Source organism: Plectropomus leopardus, chromosome 19 (assembly GCF_026936395.1).
Source record: "Plectropomus leopardus strain MGB_pleo_1.0 chromosome 19, ASM2693639v1, whole genome shotgun sequence".
Lineage (NCBI taxonomy): Eukaryota > Metazoa > Chordata > Actinopteri > Perciformes > Serranidae > Plectropomus > Plectropomus leopardus.
This window is the reverse complement of record NC_142194.1, coordinates 4,682,550-4,705,031: the sequence shown is the minus strand read 5'-3', so window position 1 is coordinate 4,705,031 and position 22,482 is coordinate 4,682,550. Positions and strand designations below refer to the sequence as shown.

Here is a 22,482-nt window from a genome sequence, read left to right as displayed (position 1 = left end):
AATGCATTTTCCAACTGTGAGAACCTATTTCTGTCACATGCTATTACTGTGGACAAATCCATTCACAAATATTTTAAGATGATCCTAGTCTTACGAGGTTTATTAGGGAATTAGATCACTGAGAGTATGAATTCTTGAGAAATGGCTAAAAACATATTTTGTACTCACACTGACCTTTGATCACCAAATTCTTATCATTCTCAGAGGACGTTTGTGCCAAATTTAAAGAAATTCCCTTTAAGAGTTATTGAGATATCGTGTTCACGGGAATGAGACGGGCAAGGTCACGGTGACCTTTGACCACCAAAATCTAATTTTAGCAGTTTGTCGTTGAGCCTGACCAGATGTTTGTGCCACATTCAAAAAAATCTGTGAAGGTATTCTTGAGCTATCACATTCAATAAAGTGAGATGGGCAGACGCAATACCAAAAACATTAGACAACACAAAAGCAGCAATAAAGAGTTTTGCGACGATACTTGAAAAATACTGTATTTTGGGTCAAGCACTCTTACAGATCACATTGACATTTCCTTCATAAAGCACACTACTACACTGATCAACAAACAGAAGCCACTGTTTCACATTTAATCAACATTCAATTCAACCTTCTTTCAAAGAACTGTTGTCCTAAACATTAAAAGTAAAAAAAAATGCATTATCACTTTGTGTTATGAAATATTCTAACATGACGTAAAGCCCTTTATGGTGACAATATCTCCGAAATATGATGAAGAAATAAAAGCTGCAGAGGATCAAATAGTATTTACACAATCCTTTGGTCCATGTTTGTTATTTTTTTGGATAAATGCATAAATTCTTAATTATGCCAATTCAACACATCCATTTTCTAAAAGAAATAACTGATTTTTGGAGGGGGTTAAGCTGTAATTAATACGAAAGAGCAATAATCCAAATAATTGAATTTGATCAAAACTTGTGCCTTCGTCTACCTTAAAACTTTTGTTACTACCGCTATTATAACTGCTACCACAGTCAGTCATATTTATGCTACTATGGCTACTGCTAACACTACTGCTGAGAGTAAACTGTGTCCAACACTGTTCTGGCTATTATCGGTAAACATATTTAATAAAATATAGGAAATTTGTTTAATTTTTCAATTTGTGAAATACAACATTCAATTTTAGGACCTTCCTTTAAAAGCTACAGAGGGGAGTTTGGTATCATAATATTTAGTCTAAGAGTAGATACATATTTTTTTGCCTCTTATTAGAACATGTTTCAAAAATAACTGCTTTTATGGTGTTTTCTTCTACAATGATCTGTTTTTCATCTTGTGGTGTTGAGGAAAACAAGTATACAAGTATTTTTCTATAAATATTGCATATGAGTTCAATACTCAAGTATCAATACACTAATACCACTAGATTTAACATGTCCAGATATTTAAAATTATGATTATTTATGGAAAATAATGTTAAAGAATTATTTCATTTTTAAGAACTTTTCTCAAGCAAATTCCTTTTTTGGGTATTTTTTTTGCCTATTTCTTTTTTTCATTTTAATTTTCAAGTAATTTTCTTGCACTTTTTCCTAATTGCTTTCATTTTTCTTAATTTTTCCGTAATTTCTTCTCACGATGCCCATAGCCTTCTTCCTATGTTTTTGAAGGAAATCACACCAATTTGTTCAAGCATTAAAGGGTTTATCAAACTGTCCGCCCTAAATGTCCATCTCTTCCCTGTGGTTTTGAAAATGGTATCCAATACTGAAATTTTCCAAGGTATTGTATAGAGCCGAGAGATTTCAGTATCAGCCATCTTATAGTGGAAATAAAACAGAATTGTCAATGTTATTTAATGACTAAAGATTTGGCTGACAATTGCTAAATCAAACTGTGGTTTTTCTGCAGTTTAATATCTTTACTTACAACTAATGGTCCATGGTGACATGATTCATGGACTCATCAGCCTTCTGCTGCTAAAAAAAGATCATACACATGCATTAGACCTGCAATATGTAAAATTTTAAAACTGAAATGTTTCCTAAAATTTCAAATGAACAGTGACATGTTACCGTTTAGGAATTATTACTTATTCAAAGCAGCTTTCTCACCTGACCCTCTTTTAGTACATATTGTAGTACAACTGCAGTTTTACGGATCCTAAAAAGATTCTGACATTCTGCAGAGGGAAAACGTAGTGTTCTTAAATAATCTGGATTAGATTTCATTATTCTGAGGTGTTTCTAATATTCTGCCACTCTCATATTAGCGTTAAATTTGTCATCTTTAGGACTCTTTCCTGCACCACTCCATTCAATTTCAGTCGACTCAAAATCTGTGCTTTTCAGTCCTCTCTTAGTCAAAGAAAACTATTTTAGCGAAGTTTGTCTCAATGACAGCTCAATATTTTAGTGTTTTTTTTAGTCAACAGATAATATTGAACATTTCAGGTAATTTTTCATTTTAGTCAAAGTTATTTCTCAAACTTTTATCTTATTGTCTGATGAACACAGATCGAATGATTTACACATCTTCGAAACTGTACGTGATGCCAACAAGCAAGCGATTATCAGATTCAAAACATAAGTGACTTGTTGCTTGTTTGGTTGTTCACGAGTAGGGCTCCCCTTGAAAGTTGGAGATTTGAATCATCAGTCAGACATCCCTCTGCCTACTAAGAGTGCTTCAAGTCGAGCAGTCATTTTTTTTTTTTTTTTGCTGCTAGTCAGTGTGCTGTGCAGTGTATTCTGGGGACATTTTGGTCCCCAGATTTTGCTGCAGAGTGAGTGCTCTTAAATTTCAAACTACTCTTTGGAGCTGCAGGCCTGCAGGCAGCCTGTAGACGAGGAGAGAGGAGAAACCTTCTGCTTACAGATGGTGAATTTGCGACTCACAGCAGCTTAATACGACACAGTCTCTGGCTTTTGTTTAATTTGCAGTGTTGGCAAAAAATGTAGTTGCACATTTGCGACCTGCTGTTAGCACTGTTAGCTTGTTTACTATATCAGTAATAAGTGCTGCTGAAACAATGAACATCCAATAGAGCCCTGTTATATTTTAAAACTTTGTATGGAGAACACAATGAATCTTCTAATATTTATATTGAACAGCCAAATCCCACCAGACTGGCATAATTCTGAGTCTGGTACAGCCCTATTCACAGGTATATTTAGTGATGATGATCACTAAAAATGATCACATGATTTTTCTTACAGAAATTAAACCATTTTCATATATGTCATTGGCAGTGAACAGAGCAATAGAAACACCTCAGAATTTACTGCAAGGCTACTGAGTTTGCATTGACTTGCACAGGCGTACCTAATAAACTAGTCACTCGCGTGCGTGGTTTGCCTCCAGATTTGAACCTGGGATGCAGACGTAAGAGGCTGATGCTAGGTCTTGGGTACTTTTAGTTACAAGCATGAGCCCTTTTATGTAACTATAATAAAGTACAGACAGACATACGTATCTCTTCACTGCTATTTCAGGACTTTTGGTTATTTTAAATCAGTCGAGGGCTCCTGCTCTTGACGACTCTGCAGACAGGAGGCTTCACTGTGACACAAACCAGGACAAGAGGAGTCCAAATATGGAAATGGTCAGATAAAAATAAGAGTTGCTTAACTTCCCAATCTTGGCCCTGAGCAGGACAGCTAGGGCTAAATATAACCCTTGTGGTTTCTCGTGTCTCGCCTCTGCAGCAGTTCACAGGTCCCTCACTGTTTCATTAAAGTATTGTTGCTCTCCTCAGAGCCCAGAAACCTCAAGAAAGAGGAAGCTTCTCGTCGGATTGCAGCTGAATAAATACAGCAGTGTATCATTACATACAAAATAACTTTTGATTACAGCCCCAGTGTGCCAGTGAATGTAAAATGGCACGATTTTGTGCAACTACATTGTCCTCTCCGTCCTGACACCTGTCACATCAAAAAAGCATTTCTACAGAAATGAACATAATCATAATACTCCCTTTTTTTAAAGTGTCTCTAAAAAAATCTGTGTCTCAAAGAACAGCCACGAACAATGACAACAGCACACTTTCCCTTTGTGCTCTCTGTAAAGTGTCACTTTCCTGGGGTTTGGTACCATGGCAGTATCCCCAGGAGGCTTCATTTAGAGTGCTGCTCAGCAGAGTCGGGAGCCGGAGAGCCGCGGATCCTTGCTGGATCTGCAGCCAAATCAGAGGCCTGATACTCTGTGTGCTCTCAGAAGTCCGCAGGGACTTCAGGAAGGAGGTGTCCTCTTCCGCCTTGTCAGTACTTATTAATCCCAAAGATCCTCACGCCGTGCAGCTGCGGCAGCTTGGGGATCAGCACAGTGAGCAAGGAAACTGTGTTGACCACAAAATGGGCCCGATCATATTTGGTGTAGAAGCTGGTTAGAATGTACCTGAATCGGAGAGAAGAGAGAATAATGATTATGAGAATGGAAATGAGCAGCAGATTAACTCTGAACAATTATTCATGTCTGTACTTCTCTGAAGTCGTTCTGTTAACAAGCCTGTGGAACAAAACAAGGTCTTTAGAAAAGAGAAATTAAAGGATTAAAATTAAAGCTGTCAAAACATCACTTTAAGTATTCGGTAACCTTTCACTTATTTTCCCTCTGATAATCACAGCAAGATGTTTCCCAACTCACAAACACAGAGCCAACACTTTAATCTGAGAGGTTGTTTCAACACGCAGAACAACAGGATTGCAACACTGACCTGAAATATGATGCTACAATACTAATCTGCAAATCTATGAAGCTCATCATTAATGACGATATGGATGTTTCGATACGATAACAAAGATCGGTATTGAGGTCAATTCAGCAGGGGCTCTAGCCTGCGACCAACATAGCTTTTGAGCAATATAGAGCGCAGAATGAGTGCAGCCAACAACCACACTCACCACACCACTGTAAGTGCTACAAATCTGTACAAGCTAAGTCAAGAAGTGTAACTTATTAAAATAATCAAAGCAAATGATGTACAGATGACAAAAATAAACATCCAATACTTTCATCGACTTTAATTTGAATGACTTTTAAGTTATTAAGTGTGTACCAGGGTTGAACTGAGTACTTAAATGAAAAGAGCATTCGATACCCATAATGTACTTCTTACATGTACAAGTAACATCCGTGTCACATGTATCAATATCCAAAATCCCTATGAAGGAAAAGCCTAATTTGGGTAGCTGTGTTCGCTCTAAAATCAAAAATTAAGCTCAATTTTGAGGCTGTTCTGCAAATAGTTTTTGAAAAGATGATAATTATAGCAACTTCTGATCAACCCATATCATATATTTCAATCAATATTTCTTGTTGCATTCAACCCACTTTGAAATAAAGTATCGGCTCAGGACTCAGTATCAGCAGATAATGAATATTAAATGACTCAGATCGAGGGCAAATTGATCGGGACATTCCTACATGTTAGACTCATAACTAAACAGACAGGGTGAGTGACCGCGCAACCAACATTCAGAAATGCCTCCAAAGTGAGCACTTCCTGTGTGAACCCTGACTGCGTCTTGGCTCAGTGCTGCCAGAGGGAGCACAGATGTTCGTGGTGAGGCACGAGAGTCAACAACAAACTCCCCGATCTCATATAAACAGTATTTTCAGATGTAACTGCAAACAGAGTAAGGGATTCTTGTGAGCTCAGAATGATGAATTGCACATCCTGTTCTCTGCTGAACAAGTGCGGACATGTAACGAAGGCTCCTGAGAGACGTTTGCAGATGTGTAGCTTTTCCATCTGGAGCTGAGAGACTGACCACTGTAGTCTCCTCCTGCTGGCACTGGTCGCAAAACAAAATGACTACAAGGGCTTTGAAACCCGCAAGAAAAAAGTGTACACCTGCAAAAAACTGCTATGACTACAATGTTCAAGCTGAGCTGGCAGATCAACCCCAGGAACCAGAGTGCTTCCTGTAAACTGAACTCTGCCGGTTAATGAGGACAGAAAAGGGCAGGGAAGCAGCGAGGGGTGCTGCTGCAAACACTAAGCCCTGTAACAGTTTGTGAGCTCGACTAATAAGAGAGCAGCAGGGACGCTAATCAATAAACACTCTCAAAAGTATGAGGTGCAAGATTTAAAGTACATCTTTCACAGATGTACTTAAACGCAAAGGTGCAACTTTGTACCAGTTTGACCTGAGCTTAAGATAAAAAAACAGAGGAAGCACACCGATTAAAAAGAACTCAACCACTTTCATCATGTTGCTCCTCACAGCCTCATGTCTACCAATATTATAATTAACCCTTTAAAACTAAGACTGACATCACTTTTCTTGTGCTGCATTCAAATGCCTCTTACAAGTATTTAAACATTTGAACCAAGAGCAAATTGGTTTGATTTATTTTAATGAAAAAATTGGAAAAGCGGAAAGCACCTTGGCAGGAAATATTCTGCAAAATGCAATAAATAAATAAATATTATATTGAAACAATTTTAAAACAATGTCCAAAGATCTATATTTACAGTTATCATAATTATATATTTAAAATCATTCTTGCAGAATTATTGCCATTTTTAAGCACTTTTTTCCAGGTCATTTTCTCTTTTGTGCTCTTTTGAGACCAATTTTTGGAAACTGTGCAGACTCATTCATCAAAACATTTTTAATGTGCACATATGAATGGGGGAGTGTGTGGTTATTTTATGAGTACATGTCTCTTGTCCTGTTGTTTCACACAACTCAGACTATAAAAGGGTAAAAAATAGGCTATGTATAACCAGTTAAATCATTGTTCCAGGGGACATTCGTGAAGGGGTCACTGGTATACTCTCTATTGTTTAAGGGTTCTGGGAGGAAGAACATCTGTTCTGCAGAATACAATCCTGCTCTACTACTTCCTCAAAGTTTAGATCCATTGAAGATCAGGTGTTCCCTCCAGCTGTTAAACAACTTAACCCTTTGAAACAGTGATCAACATCAGTTTTCTTGTGTTGCATTCAGATGTCTTTTAAAAGCATTTAAACCTTTGAATCTTGCAACCTCCAAAATTGAACCTCTGGAACTCCCAAAGTGGTTTAATTTTGTTTAAAAACATGGGGAAAACAGGCAAAGAGCAACTTGGCAAGTGATGCCCATAAACTGCAAGAAATAATGAAATAGTTATGACCTAGATTATATTTTTAATTATTTAATTTTATTTAAATTTGTTTTTTATAAATGGTAATTATTTATTTTTTTTTTTTACCCCTTTTTGTGCTAATTTTGCAGTCATCTTTTTGTAATTTTTGCTAATTTGGGGTAATTTCCTGTCAAATTTCTCAGTGTTTTCTTTCCATGTTTCAATTCAAGCCAGTTTGTTTGCTCAGGGTTCAAAGGGCTTAGTCATTAGGTTTTGGAGGGGTCACTTACAGGACAATGGGTGTGATGGTGAGGAATTTCCGTGAAGCGGTGAACTGCACACCGTAGTCCATCTGCTCCCAGTGTGTCAGAAGACGAGCCTTGCCCTGATCTGGGGTCTCAAAGGGCGTCCCTTTGACCGTGTGAAGTAGGAGGTACATACACTGCAACATGCAACAGACACAGTCAGAGACAGATTAAGTCATCATTGATTGAAAACATATGAATGTCAAACAGGTGAATGACAGATACTGACTAAAATACATGTGATAATTATATTAAAAAAACCTTGCAACTGGATGTGTTCTCTGGATTCAAAGTATTAAGTCCAGTTTAGACAAAAGATTTGCAACAGTATAACGACAGGCAGGTTTCCATTACAGATTTATGCAAAATGTTATTTTTTTTCTTTAACTCCTTTTTCTCTTGGTGTGTTGGGTGGGGTGGTGGTGGTGGTGTGTGTGTGTGTGTGTGTCTTGGTGTTTTAATGTGTATTTTTCTTTGTGACTGTTTTTGTCTTCTCTCTTCTGCTGCTTCTTGGGTTGTGATGCTAGCTGTTGTGCCCTTTATCACTGTGACAGGTGTTGCGGAGGTTGTGAGAGAGATAAGGAAAAACAAAAATACTAGTTATGCTTATTATTGTGAAAGAAAACTCCTGCCATATGTAAACATTTGAAAATGCTGTACCTGTCCTGCCCTCATGAATAAAAGAAAATATTCATAACAAGACTACTACCTGGAGTGCACGTCAGCGACATTCTGAAAACCTGCTAGTTTACACCAGTGAGGCGAGATGGGGCCTCGTCTCCATAGTAAAAACTGGCAGCACTTTAAAATATGAACGAAGACTGTGACACTGAGATACGGTTGAAAATCTAGCAGTTAATCAGTCAATGATTATGTGTGTGTAATGTGCACACAGCGAGCGGCAGCAGCAACATACCATCCAACACACCATGAGGACAAAGACAGCCACGGGAATGTAAATGAGACAGACTTTAGCTCAGCGGGAACTGACAGAGAGTGAAGACACCATCTACTGACAGTTTGTAACTGACTTGGCCAGCAGACTTTTCTAAAAGCCGATTGTATATTCAAACAAAGTGACTGTCCTCCCGTTCTTGAACCAGGCGCTGGCGACTTGAAAACCTGAGTCACAAAAGTGGAAAATAGACCTTTCCTCTTTTCTTTTTTTTTTACCTCTCTCAAGACAGCAGTGAAGATGGGTGAAAAGTACTGATACTGTTGCCCTAATGTGTCTTTTTTGTTTTCTTTTTTTTCCAAGGGAGGGGGTGGGATGGGTTTATTTTAGTATTATAACAATAGCTATCATTTATTTGCTGATTTTTCTTTTAAGAAACAGCCCTTGTCTTCTTGATTTAAATATAATGTATGCTGTTGTTTTCCTTTTGCATAAAACTGCCATAAATAAAACAGGCAGGAATAAGTCTTTCTGAAGAGGTTGGGGAAATATATGCAGTTTTCAGTGGTCCTCAACTTTCCCCATTAACATTGTTGGAATAACATTATAAGATATTTTCCAACCCCTCACCAGGAAAAATACAAAAACACAAATCTGACATCCTGGAGACAATGTGGCCCAGTGGAAGCAAATCATTTTCATATATTCTGGGACTGTCCCAAACTGAACTTGTACTGGAAGGACTCACAAAACCTTACAAAAAAACCACAGTGTTTAGGACTCAAATACCTCTGAACCTGGAGACTCTCTATCTGGGTCATGTTGTGTTTCTGAAACAGAGGAGGGATATAAACCTTCAGCAGGCCCTTTTGGTGGCAAGTAAAAAATATCACTCAGAAAGTGGCTGAACATAGTACCACCTACTTTGGAAGACTGGTATGGAATAATTTTAGAAACATTTAAAATGGAAAAGTTGACCTCCTCATTGAGGATTTAAAAGAATAAATTCTATCAAATTTGTTATAAATGGATTGAATTTATGAACCCGAAGCCAGAGATGAATCAGCTTCATCGTTTATATGATACACATTTTCTTTTGATAGGTTTATGGAAAGGTTTTAACTCTGAAATTTTGAATCGGTTTGGGCCTGTTTAAGCTGATTAACGTGTTTTATGGATCATGTTTAATCTGTTGTGGCTTTTAAAACATATTCCAATCAGATTAGCAGGCTCCATTTAAATGTGCTTAATGAAGCAAGTTAAGCTTTCCTTTCTTTTCTACAACATCTCAGAGAAGAGATTTTTGACCCTCTGACTCACTACTTTGATTCACCACATCCCGAAGTCTTTCACCAGGCTGCGCTGTACGCATCCTCCACTGACTTGACTCATTCGACAAAAAGGAAACTATGCTTCTGCTTCACTCACCAGATTGTGAATGAGGTTGGTGAGGGTCCAGACCACGGGCACGCTGGCGAAGGGGATGCTGAGCAGGATGACGTGCAGGAGGCCGATGCCCAGGATGTAAGAAAGCCACATTCCTCTGCTGTTCATCACTCGAGTGTTGGGGTTCACCTCGCTGTGCGCCGTGCCCACGTTCATGATGGCGGCGGCGTCACTTCAGAGCACCCCTACCGATTTTACGCTCAACAAATGGCCTGAGTTTTAGCCCAGCTGGTGAGACAATCTGTCGGCTGTAAGATAATTGGAGAGAAGTGGATGTTAATTTGCAGACTGCAACTGCAAAACGTTAACTGGCAATTTTTATCTCGAGCCAAGACTCTGAATTTGTTTTCAGCTAAAGACCCCTACAATCAGACTCAGACTACAAGAGTTTTAAAAATCCTGAAATCATTTCAATATTTCAATGAAAATGATGAACAGCATTCATTGTGATTAATGTATATCATCACATCATGTTTTCCCCCTAAAATTCTTAAGTCTGAATGAAAATATTTTCAAATCTGGTGTTAAAAATTCAGGTTTTTCCATTTACACATGATAAATGTTGATACAATAAGAGTACACGGCTGCTATCAATGCTTAACATTCATTATTTTAGTTATTCTCTGTATGACCATGCATTTCATCATGTATCCATATTGATCTGCCTGAATTTTAGCTATCAAGCTAACTCTGGGGCAGTCAATGACTATCTATTGTTGCTGATAAATAAACAAATAAGTAAATTATAAAATTATTATTTATCATCATTACTGAAGTGAAGTTTAATTTAAACCATGTGGTCCATTCCTAATGTTATACGTGCTATTAATCTGAATTCAAATAACCTAAATCAGTCAATAAATCCCAATCGATGATGATTTTAAAGGGCACCTGCCGGCCAATCAGAGAGCAGTATTTTCTGCGGTCATGGTATAGATAGTGTTAATGTGTAATTAAGGCTATATTGAGATACAACTTGTCTACTTTGTATATTTTAACAAGTGAGATAAACTGCTTTAAAAGTCATAATCTGCCTGCTGAACTGCAGCTGATTGAGCAGAGTAAACAATGTAAGGCTGGGTCATTCCAGCATGCTGTCTTGTAAGTTCCCTAAAATGTAACTAGCAACATAATTATCCATAATGTATCTTCAAAGATCTACAAGTGGACTATCCAGCACTGCAGGAGTTAAAATACACACGTATGTATGTCAAGAATAGGTGAGTAAATAAATCATTGCACTCACAGCAGAAAAAAATGGCTTCAACTCCGACCTGTATTGGCACCAGTCCGTTATCACAGTTTTTCTTCTTTATCGATGCCTCCAGTTATGTAACTGGGACTATCACTGGGAGACTGGCGAGGCTCCAGTGTTCCCATCAGTCATCCGGCACCATCATCGGGCTCCAAACGTGCCGCTGAGCGCTGCGGTCGGTCTCGTGTCGGCTCACGATCAGTCGAGACACATCCACTTTTCCTTCGTCTTGCAGACAACAGCTGGTGACAACACAGCACCGCTCGTGATGTAACGTCACCGCTATTGGCTTTCACGGCCCGTATTTCGGCTGAGTTTTTTTGCTCTCCGTATCCTGCTGCGGTTGGTTGCTGTGCGTCACGTGGGCCTTGCTGGCCAATCGGCGTTTAATGCGTTTTTAAAAGAACGTGGTTCACGCCCCCTTTACGTCACAGCGGAGGGCGGGATCAGAGGAAACGAGGATGATTGACATTTGGGATTTGATGGACAAATTGAATTTTTTTTTTCTTTTAAAAGAAAAAAAAAGCTTGAAAAGTTGAAAAAAAAGAAAAGATTTTGGGGACAACACCATAATTCAGTGTACATTTTCTTAAGATATTCACATGTGATTTTTTTCTATCCTATGTTGTCTTGGTTTTTTAATTTTCTGCATTATAAGCAACAACAAATTAAGCTTGCAAAAAAGAAACAGTTCATTTATAAATAAATAAAAATATATAAATATATATAATTAAAAGTCCTATTCTTCTAGTGCTCAGCAAATATACACAATAATGTAAGAACGCAAAAAAGTTTTAAAAAATAGCAAGACTAAGAATATACAGTCATACAAGCACCTTTGTGAAGCTATACTTAAAATGCTAAAATCATTTTGCATGTTCACAATGATCATAGTGGTGATGCAATCAGACTTATAGTGTTTGGCAGTAGGGAATTACACGCAATTAAATGAGGCATTTAACTATATTTTGCAGTAGCATGCTGGTAGCTCAAATGTATTCATTTTTTCATGGTGACTCAAGCAGTCATATTAGTTTTTTTTAATTTTCTGTAATATAAGAATATGGAAATAAAGTATATGAAAAAGAAAAGTTTCATATTGCTATCTTTTTTCTTGTACAGCAAAGTGATACAATACTGTAAGGATTATTGCAGTAAAGCATAAAATAAGCAACCCCAAAAGTGCACAGTGTTTTCACATGATACACATTGACAATTCTCAATTTGCAATGCTCAATTTGGTGGCATTTTTTGCTGGCATGTGACTTTCTATATCAAAGTTAGTTCCAACAAAGCAATTTGATAGGACGTGAGTGCTGATATAGATTATAACAGCAATGTGATTTTGAACTATGCATGTATCATTCTGTTTTATAGGTGTTCGAAGCAAATAATTACATAAAGCCTTAATAAGCCTTCATTAAGGGCTGTTGTGACAAACTTTGCACATCAAAGATTATATATTTCCACAAATAACATTTAGGTTTATAGTGAATGGTTGTCAGGAAAGGACAAAGAGAAGGAAAAAGCCTGGATACGTCACTGCAAATCTACATGTATTGCTACATGTGCATTCACAAATAAATGGAAACACATATAAATGTCCATAGTACAAAGAAGTTGGCCTGTGGTAACAAGTACACTTACACGAAAACTCAAGCTAGTGTGCAGGAACATTTGTGTGTTGCTTGTCAATAGTCCAGTCCCAGTCCAGCTGCGGAGCTATTTGTGTTGGCAGAGCCAAATAAATCATTAAATAAACAAAAATCATTATTTGTTGCCACTGGTAACTAATAAATATTGATTGTAAAACTGAACTGTTGATTATCTTAAGCACTCAGTCTGAGGGCTCAGGCCCATGACCGAATCACAGCCGTGCTTATATTTAATACAGCGGCACTCCCTCTTATGTGATATTGTTTAATCACAGGTTTTTTTTAATCACATTGTCAATTTTACAGTTTTTTTGCAAATACGTTTCAAACTAGTTTTTCTAAGTAGCTTTAGTTAGTCAGATTTCTCCCTTTAATAGCTTTACTGTAGTTCAACTTCTTCCAGGCTGAAGTGCTTTGTAGCTTTGCAATGCTATGCTTTGAACATAGTTTATCCAACACAGTATACTGATGTTCATCATCTTACTTTAAGTTGTTAGCTAACATTTGTTAATTTGCACGAAACACAAGGTACAGCTGAGGCTGATTGTGTTGAGTTTGCGGGTTCTTGGTCTTAAACCAAAGCACTGGATAAATCAAAATTTTGAACTGATGGTGACACTAAATAAAAAAGTCCTTTCATTCTGAGGCAGACATGAATATCTGAGCTAAAAGTCATGGCAATCCTTCAAATAATAGTTGAAATATTTCAGTCCGGGCCCAAGTTGTTGCTCCACAGAGCCACAGAGGGGCAGAATGACAGACAAAGTCCACTCAAGATAAGGCTCAGTGTATGTGTCATGGTTCATCAGATACAACTGAAATTCAATTAAAAAGACATTGGCTCTGACGCCTCTCTGGTCGATACTGAAGTACAAAAGAAGGCCTTTGAATACTAACGCACCCAAGGTGAGAGGAGACCTTGCTAGAGGCAAGAAAGAAAGACTGACAGGGCTCATACTCCGGTCCTGAAATGAAAGATCAACAGTGTCATGTTCTAGATCCAAAGATAAGCCCTAATACTAATTTAGACCCACAGTAGCCCGAGGCCAAAGGGGTCAACTGTGTTCTACTTGCATGCGATGTTACCTGACACCCACTGTTTCTAAGGGTACCCCTGTGATGAGTGGCATGAAACAGGTTTGGCCGGCCAACAGTGGACGCTCGTAGCCCGGGGTGGTAAAACTGTGTTAGCTATGTAAACCTAGAGCTCTGTTCAAATTCGAACTATGGATGACAGTGCTGTGAGATCATCGCTGGCACTGGAACAATGGCCGAATACAGGACATTGATAAAACAGACCTCAGGAGGGGGGCGAATGATGACGCCTACAGATGTCACATCAACAGGTCGCAATCTAGAGACACTCGACATTAAGAGACACAATGTGGATTTTAAAGTGTGATTTAAAAATTCAAGCAGGAAACATATTAATACTAACATCCATTTATATAATTTCAAAACTCTTTGAGACCTGGAGAGACATAAGTGTGCTGAGTTTGGACATATTTCACAAGCGATTTGACCCTTTGAAAACTGAGCAGTTTGGTTTGATTTCTTTAAAAAACATGGGGACAAAGGCAATCTGGTCAGAAACTGCATGAATAAGTAAAATGTGACAAGAAAATACTAAAATACTTATCCACAAAATAGGAAAAGATGCCCTAAAAACTATATTTATAATTATAAACATTTTGTATTTAAAGTTATGTTACATAAAAAATAAAATAAATACATATACTCATATTTTCATAAATATTTGGGTATTTTTCTTGTTTGTTTTTCTTTATTTATTTTTTGCTTATATTCAGGGGTTTTTTTGCAACTTTTTTACATTTTTTTGCCAATTCTTTGGCCACATCTTGTCAAGTCAGTCGTTGCCCTCTTGCCATGTTTTTTTTTTGTTTAAAATGAGTAAAACCAATTTTGCAAGGTTCCAAAGGCTTAATCCACAGAGCGTTGCTTTTTTGGTACAGTACCCATCTGAGAAAATGATTTACACTCAGCCGCGTGCTATTGGGTAACTGATCTTTGTCGTAAGAAAACTTTGGCTTCCACCAACCGCGATAAAATCAGAGCTTCAAAGTCCTGCAGTCATATCCATTTCCTCCCCACCACATATTTAATAGCTGTTTCGATATGTTCTTCTGCAGACTACATTTCTCTACACTTTGGCTAATGCCCACGGGTCATCTGGCTAAACCTTTCATATGTAATGCGATTCCGTTAATAGGACTCATGCCAGTAATAAAAGCTTTTAATGATCAGATGCATTTCATGTTGTACTTTGTTCTGGCATCAGTGGCTGTCGTTAAGTGAGAATGTAAAGTCTTCATATGCCATTAGCAAGGAATGTTTTATGCTAAAGGCATGACTTTCTATATATAAACCTGCATTTGATTTAGATGAAATACTACAATTTTACAACCATAATACTGTATGTAAGTGGCTTGTATTTAGGGAAAATTTCAAAAAAGACAAATGTCCCTGCTTCAGTATAGCTAATGGTCTTTATATCAGTGCCCTTACACATTCCCCATTTCAGTCTTTTTCCAAATTCAAATTTCAAGACTTCTCGCAGATTTTTCAACCATATTTGACATCTAAGATCAAATCGCTAGATTTTATCCAAATAAATGGTTTTAAAATCCAACAGTTAACATTTATGTCACATTCTGGCTATGTGTGCTTTTATGTTGCCAAATAATTGCCAAAAGATTAGCTCACACAGCTCAGGTCATCTCTGCCCAAAGAGGAAGTAAAGTAACCAGTACTATACTTGTATTAATTACACATAACATATTTAATAACTATAATTATATTATTGTTTCCCCCATTTGTGGTCTCTTACAAATGAGAACTGAAAATTAGTTGCAAAAGAGTCCTATAATTTAATTTTGCATGGCATCTGTGCAGCCTTGTTTATTCATTGTGTCCATGGAAACGACAATGAATACAGCTATTAAGGTTTCCTTACATGGAAAAGATAATCCTTTTTACTTTTCCAATAACAACATCACTGCATGGATGATAAATGTTAAGACAAGCTTAATATCTACTACATGTAAACCCTGGAATTTAAAGATTGTTGGAGAGAAAACATACACCTAACTCTTGTGTAAATGCAGCTTGCATTGGTCATAAAAAGTGCCTGTCTTTAAAATAATTTTGTAAAGCTGTTGTAGTGGATGCGGCAATATTGCAGTTTTCTTGGTTGAAAAATTTGGTGTTTCATCCTTTGGTGTGATGATGCAATTCACTCAGTGTAGTAATTTAATCTTTACCATTAGTCAAACCAATCAAGGGAAAAGATGCCTATTTGTTCAACAACGTTGCCCTCATTAAATAAATTATCAACTGTACTGTAGAGTGCACAATATGCACCATTTTAAACAAGTGGAAGCTACAAATTCTGCTTCTGTTCTTATAGAAATGCAACATTTGGAAAAAAAGCTGTTGCTTTCTTATTTTTGTATTATTTCAAACTGAACAATAAAGTTTTTGACTGTTGCTCCCAAAACAGACGTCACTTTGGATAGTGGTACATAATGATGAGCGTTCGTCACAATTGCTGACATTTTATTGGCTGATTTATCAAAACAATATCAAAATAATTCATACATAATTGTTAGTTGCAGCTCTGGTTGTGACGTGGCATGACAGGCTCTTTCAGGCTTCATGTTCACAAGACATTTCATGTGTGTACTTGACAATCTAGAGCCTCTGACTGGAAATGACCAGCAGATGTCACCATCCACACACTCTTTACTGGTTGCTGCAATCCTGGAGCCCTCACTATTAAACAGTCAAGTAACTTTAACTCAAGCGCAGTGATGCATTCAAGATTAAAAGGTATGATAATTACACCCACCTCACTCTGTTTTTCTATGACTCAATGCCTGTGGCTAAAGTCTAACAAATCGTATCCAATATTCATTTAATAACTCATGAAAGAAAAAGTGTGCAGTTATTGTGAAAAAAAGTTTTTAAGATATGTTTTTAATATCTTGTAATTCCTATTCATGTCACTGTGGGTTATACCCTGTACAAAAAAAAAGGATTACATAAGGCGTTTATTTACTACAGTCCACTAACCATTGGAAATGTACAGTATAATCTGTAATCAGCATTCATTACACTCATCATTTGAATATTGATATTTGCTGAGATTTTTTTTCTACATCAGTATTGTGGGTTTCTAGTATTTTCCACACATCCTGTGCCAACTGTTGGGCAACCTGAATATGGCTCACGAAACTCCATGAGTGGTACAGATGAACTAACACACAGTGAAGCCAAAAGGTGAATTTGTTCACATTCAACAAAACTAACCAGGTCTCAACTTAAAAACTTAAATGCTTTTTTTCCTTTTTTTAAATAAACTTGCCTGATCAGTCAAGTGAGTCAGGTACCTGCTTGCCGAAGTAAAATTTCACTTGCCCGTATACACAATGTTTTACTTTTACACAGCCATCAAATACCAAGAGAGTTAATCATCATAAAAAAGAACTCATTTATCTGCCTTGCTCGCTACCTGCCTCACAGATAGTTGCAGTTTTGCCCTCAAACAAAGCATGCCCACTAAATATGACCAATTCACCACTAATGGGTTTCTATGATACCTGAAGCGCTGACTAGAGGTTCCTTCTGAGAAGGAAGCAAGGTGGCTCAATACCTTCATCATCAACTCTGGAAAAGAGCGATTTGTTTAACTGTTTTTTGGGCAAGTTAGTTACTGGATTTACTTGCCCAACTTGACATTTGCCTTCCCAGGCCATTTTCATTGACATTTGGCAAGTGTTAAATGTCAGTGTGCCCTTTTTTATGGTTCTGTGTCCTCTCTCTAAAATCTGAGGTTTTCGTGGGTCTGCACAGGTGGAGTTCTTCATCAGTTGTTTTTTTTCCGCAGCAGCAGTTTGTCATTCAGGGAGTGGATAACTGATCTATAGATCACAGCTAATCAAATTGCATCGATGGACAAGAGAAGCAATTTTTTGTAAGTAAAAGCAAACTTTTAGACCCAGCAGGATGAATAGTTGGGCTTCACTTTCACTGTTGTCTCTGCCTCAATTGCTCTATAAATAACCAAAAAATAGACAAATATTCCAATAGTGCTCCTAATAAACAGTGGCAGCGGATGATTTTGTAGATGAGCTGGATGTGACAGGAATGACACTGCAGAGGCAGCTGTCTCCAATAGGAGCAGTGGACTTGTGACCCAGGCAGGCTCGGATGATAGCCTGGCTGGAAAAGGCTGAAGCAGGGATACCAATACTGCCCTTAGAGGACATTTACCTGATTTTAGGGCATTTCTAGTATTTTAGGGTGTTTCTAGGATTGCAGCATACTTTTTAGGATAATAGGATGTTTTTGCATTTTAGGGCATTTCTCTGATTTTTGGGCATTTCTAGGATTTAAGGATGTTTGTAGCATTTTAGGACGTTTCTTGGATCTTAGGACAATTTAAGGATTTTAGGATGCTCCTCGGATTTTAGAACGTTTCAAGGATTTTAGGACATTTTTCAGATTTCAGGACACTTTTTTGATTGCAGGACATTTCTAAGATTTTAGCACATTTCCAGGATCTAGCCCAGTGTGACTTTTTACTCGACCCAGGTGATTGCACAATCCCTGTTGCTGAGCCATGGTGATCAATACCATCTTGTTCTGTAAATCTAAAATGTAAAGCATCTAATAGTTTTTGCTGCTGATACTTGAACATACAGAAACTCGCATGGCTATTGATACCATTTTGTTTGTGCTATTAATGGCGTTGGGGCGTGTAAATGAGCTGGATGTGACAGGAATGACACTGCAGGGGCAGCTCTCTCCAATAGGAGAGGTGGACTTGTGACCCAGGCAGGCTTGGATGATAGCCTGGCTGGAAAAGGCTGACGCAGGGAGTCCATTATTGCCCCTGGAGGAAGCTGAGGATTAGAACACCAAAGAATTTCAATAAAAGAAGTGTCTGTTTGGGGGTCGGGGAGGGGCAGAAGGATGGTGGTGGTGGTGGTGGGGTGGGTGGGGGTCTACCCTCATTGTCCCAACAGTGATTGAGAGCAAGAGGAGGGGAGTGGGATGGCATTGTGTTCACAGCTCCTCTGAAGAAGGTGGTTATTAGGGGGGATGGCTAAGGAGGGGTGAGGGATGGGGAGGCTGTTGACTCTTCATCTTGTGTGAACAAAGTCTCTGGCACATAGCCCTCTTCTGTCCCTCTGTCCTGGACTCCCTTGTTTACGAGTGCCATGAATTCTGTCCCTCTCGGCAGGGACCCCCACCAACTCCAACCTGCACCGCCGCACATTGTGGGGCTTAAGTGCCCTTTAATTAGGCCGCCTCAGTGTCCGGCTGAAGACTGCTGAGGGTTTTAGGCTCTTCCCAGTGGGACCTTGCTGAGCAGCTCACAGAGCTTCCCTCACATAGCCGAGGGATGAAGTGTTAGCCGCTCTAATGAAAAAGGTTTATTTGGGGGGAAGAGTTCTTGTCGTCTTTGTCCCCTGTCTTAAAAAGTCTGGACAAAGGCACTGATATTATCCTTAACACTCTCCCATTTCCAGGACACATTAGCGAGGACTCTGAGGTGAGCCTCTGAGCCACAGAGAGGCGCATGACTTCCAAAATTCTCCAGACAAACCATGACAGTAAACACGACGCACTTCCTGTGCAGACAGAACAGACTGTGCACTGGGACTTAATTATTATCGTTATCTGGTATTAATTTATCAGGCAATTACTTCACAGATGGAGGCAAAAGTTTGTGAAATTCAAATGGCAGGTTTCCATTTTGCACACACAGGGATACTCAACTTGCTGTGCTTGGGGGCCACTTTTGCAAAATGACAGAGGGCCAGGAGCCAGTCGCAGCAGCCACATACATGTTTATGGGAATTTACAATATTTCTAGGATTTTGGCAAGTTTCTAGGATTTTAGCATGTTCCTCAGAACTTAGGACATTTCAAGAAATTTTAGGACATATGTGGGATTTTAGGATTACTAGAATTTAAACACATTTTTAGGATTTTGCATTTCTGGGATTTTAGGATATTTCTAGGATTTTAGGATGCTTCTAGGGTTTTAGCACATTTTTAAGATTTTAGGATGTTTGGGGGATTTTAGGATTTTGAGATATTTGTACAAAATTAGGACATTTCTAGATTTTTAGGAAATTCCTGGAATTTTATAATGTTTCTGGATTTTAGGTCCAGGTCAAAACAATTTCCAGTGTCAATCACTTCATTTGTTATTGTCAATTAGAAAATGGTTGGGGGGCCACCAGGCACTCTATCAGGGGTCAGATCTGGCCTGCAGACCATAGGTTGAATATCGCCAATGTAGAGGAGTGTTGTGAATTCATGCAAAAATATGTAAAGGAGTGTGAATTCCCATAAGTTCACCAATTCACAAACACAAGCACAGCTTTGTCATTGTGATTGAGCACAATTCATTATCATAACAGCAAAAAAAGCACAGGATCCAGAGTATAAAGGCGGAGCAAGAGGCATTGGGAATTTGCTGAGCTGCTCTGGCAAAATGAGTAATTTCTGGACGCCCCATTGTGTGAAGAGCTTACAGGGCGAGGGCTCTGAAAGGAAGAAGGATATAAACATGGGCGCAAGTGAAATAAAGTGAAAGATGGAAGCAATGAGAGACAGAGAAGAATGAAAAGGAGTTTGTGAAGGGGAGCAGGGCGGGATTGGGCGTGTTCAGAAACTTTTTTGCTACAGCCCAGTGTGTGTAGATACCCTCCTAATCCGGGTTTTATTGGCTGCCTGTGTCCAGCCATGCTGGTCGGATTGAGTAGGGAGGGAAGAGAGGTGGGGGGGCCGAACACATGTCCTTCTTTGTGGTAATACGCTGATTAGGCCTGAGAAAAGAGCCGGACCTGGTTACAGCCTTTCTCAGGTCACCGTAGAAACCGGCCCGGTAGGGGACCGCTGTGTGCGCCTCCCCCTCCTGTGCACCTACTGATGCAGACACGCAGACCGAGGCCTTCCTTCGCAGAGGTTTGTTCAAAACACCACCAAGTGTTGTTGAGTTATTTCAAGATCTGGCTCCAATGTTCTTGACCTTATTGCCGCTGCTTTTCCAGACAGTTCTCGTTGCACTTGTGGCCTCGACCTGGGAAACGTGGTTTCAATGTTGTTCAGATGCAGACCGCAGACTGATTCCTTTGCCTGTGCTCATAAATTAGACCCCTGTCACATTCCCCCCATCCACCCCTGGCCCTGCACACCGTCTATAGCTCCTGCAGAGCAACTGTCGTCCAACTCCCAGAGCTGAGCTAGGCACATTTCTGACGATGCCGTAACACATGACAATGTTCGTGATCGAAAACAGACCTGCCTCATTGTCAGCGCCGCGATGACATACCGCATCTTGACTCGAGGCATTGAAAAGTCATCTTTATTCGGGTAATGCAGAAGACTCCCCACCACGACTGGCAGGAGAGCAGGATTCATACAAGTTTCACAAAGATATCTATCAATTATTGTCACATTTAGAGGCCCACGGGAACCCCCCCCCACCCCGCTCTCCTCTCAAACAGGGCGGTAGGTCGAGTGCTGCTCAGTCACTGCCTGTTTCCCTATCTTCTTTGTTATGGAGGAATAAAACACAGATGGGGCGGGTGAAGGGGGAGCGCTCCACTACTGACCTCCAGACTGTGGTCACTGCGCTCTCTCCCTGCGGTGGGCACTCAGCCTCCTCTCTGCAGAGTGCACGCTCCCAGCCCCTGCTGAGCGACCTTCCAGCCCCCTCGGTCCACCACCGAGCTCACTCATGCCCTGGAGGTTCACAACCCCCACGCAACACACCACAGAGGGACAGATTTTATATTTCAATTATAAATACTGTCATATCTTTAAAATCTCTTGAGAGTAATTTTTTTTTATTTAACAAGCGTGATATTTGAGTCACCTGTTGTTCTTGCAGCATCATGCAGGGTTCCTACTGCTTGAGGCAAGTTAGATGTGAGACTTTTAAATGTTTTTTAATGGAACTTGGGATGAAATTTATGGAAAATATAACAATAAACAAAATTTGAAAAAAAGACATACCAATTACAGGTGGTTAGGGACAATTTTGGCTAAATGTTTATTGTAACAAAAAATATGACTTTATTGTCCCATGGTAGAAGAGAACTCGGAAATACCTCTCAGTTTTTGGCAGGTTTTCTTGGCAGTTTTATGTTTCCCACTCTGTATATGGGATCCCACTGTATTAATTCCTATTGTGCTGAGTTTGTAAAAGTTTTTGCTTACAATTTTCTCATACTGGTTTCAACTATGGCATGAAATCTAATAAAACTGTCAATTTTCATTGAAATTGTTATTTTGTGTCCTCCAGGGTGACAGCTAGACCCTGACCATGACATTAAGGTATTTGTTTTTTATTTTTTTAAACACAAATGTTATTATTTTGAGGTTTTAAGATGCAACATCAGAAATAAAAAAGATTAGTAAAATCCTACTTCCCATGTCTGATTAGATTATTAAAAGACTGATTTAAGACATTTTAATACCAATTACACCCTGATTTTTAGATGAATAAATTCTGACGGGCCTTAAAGTTTGCATCCACTCACAGCAGCGACTCTTCTCATCCATCGATCTGATTTTATCAGCTCTGAATGGATGGACAGATCAATCATACACTCTGTCACTCAAACTTCACAAAGGGCTGCTGAAGAAAAAGAGGACTCATGAAGAGTTCTGCCTGAGATGCATTCATGGAGAAGTCACTTGTTGCAGAAAGAAAACAGTGGAAACTTTTGCGGAAGATGGAGAGAGGAGCACAGAGAAGAGTTTGTTTAATGGAGTATATAAAATGTAGCTGAATGTTATCTTAAATATTTTCAGTGCCATGAATGAATATTTAGCAGATTTTGAAAA

At 38.9% G+C, this 22,482-nt stretch overlaps 1 protein-coding gene and 1 long non-coding RNA gene across 3 annotated transcripts in view; both read right to left on the bottom strand.

Moving 5' to 3' along the window:
- The window catches only part of LOC148186283 (uncharacterized), a 53,327-nt gene that overhangs the window by 4,403 nt on the left and 26,442 nt on the right, over positions 1 to 22,482 (bottom strand). The gene's annotated exons all lie outside the window — the stretch shown is intronic.
- On the bottom strand, positions 476 to 11,245 carry ormdl3 (ORMDL sphingolipid biosynthesis regulator 3). 2 transcript variants are annotated; one of them, XM_088070272.1, is made up of 4 exons: positions 10,959 to 11,245; positions 9,667 to 9,932; positions 7,329 to 7,480; positions 476 to 4,359 (listed from the first exon to the last, which is right to left on the bottom strand). In XM_088070272.1, the coding sequence occupies exons 2-4, from the start codon at positions 9,838 to 9,840 to the stop codon at positions 4,224 to 4,226; spliced, it is 462 nt and encodes a 153-aa protein (XP_087926398.1). In that variant the 5' UTR covers positions 9,841 to 9,932; positions 10,959 to 11,245; the 3' UTR covers positions 476 to 4,223. The 2 variants fall into 2 exon arrangements, with proteins under 2 accessions (XP_087926398.1, XP_042363776.1); XM_042507842.2 differs by having other exon boundaries at positions 10,931 to 11,244.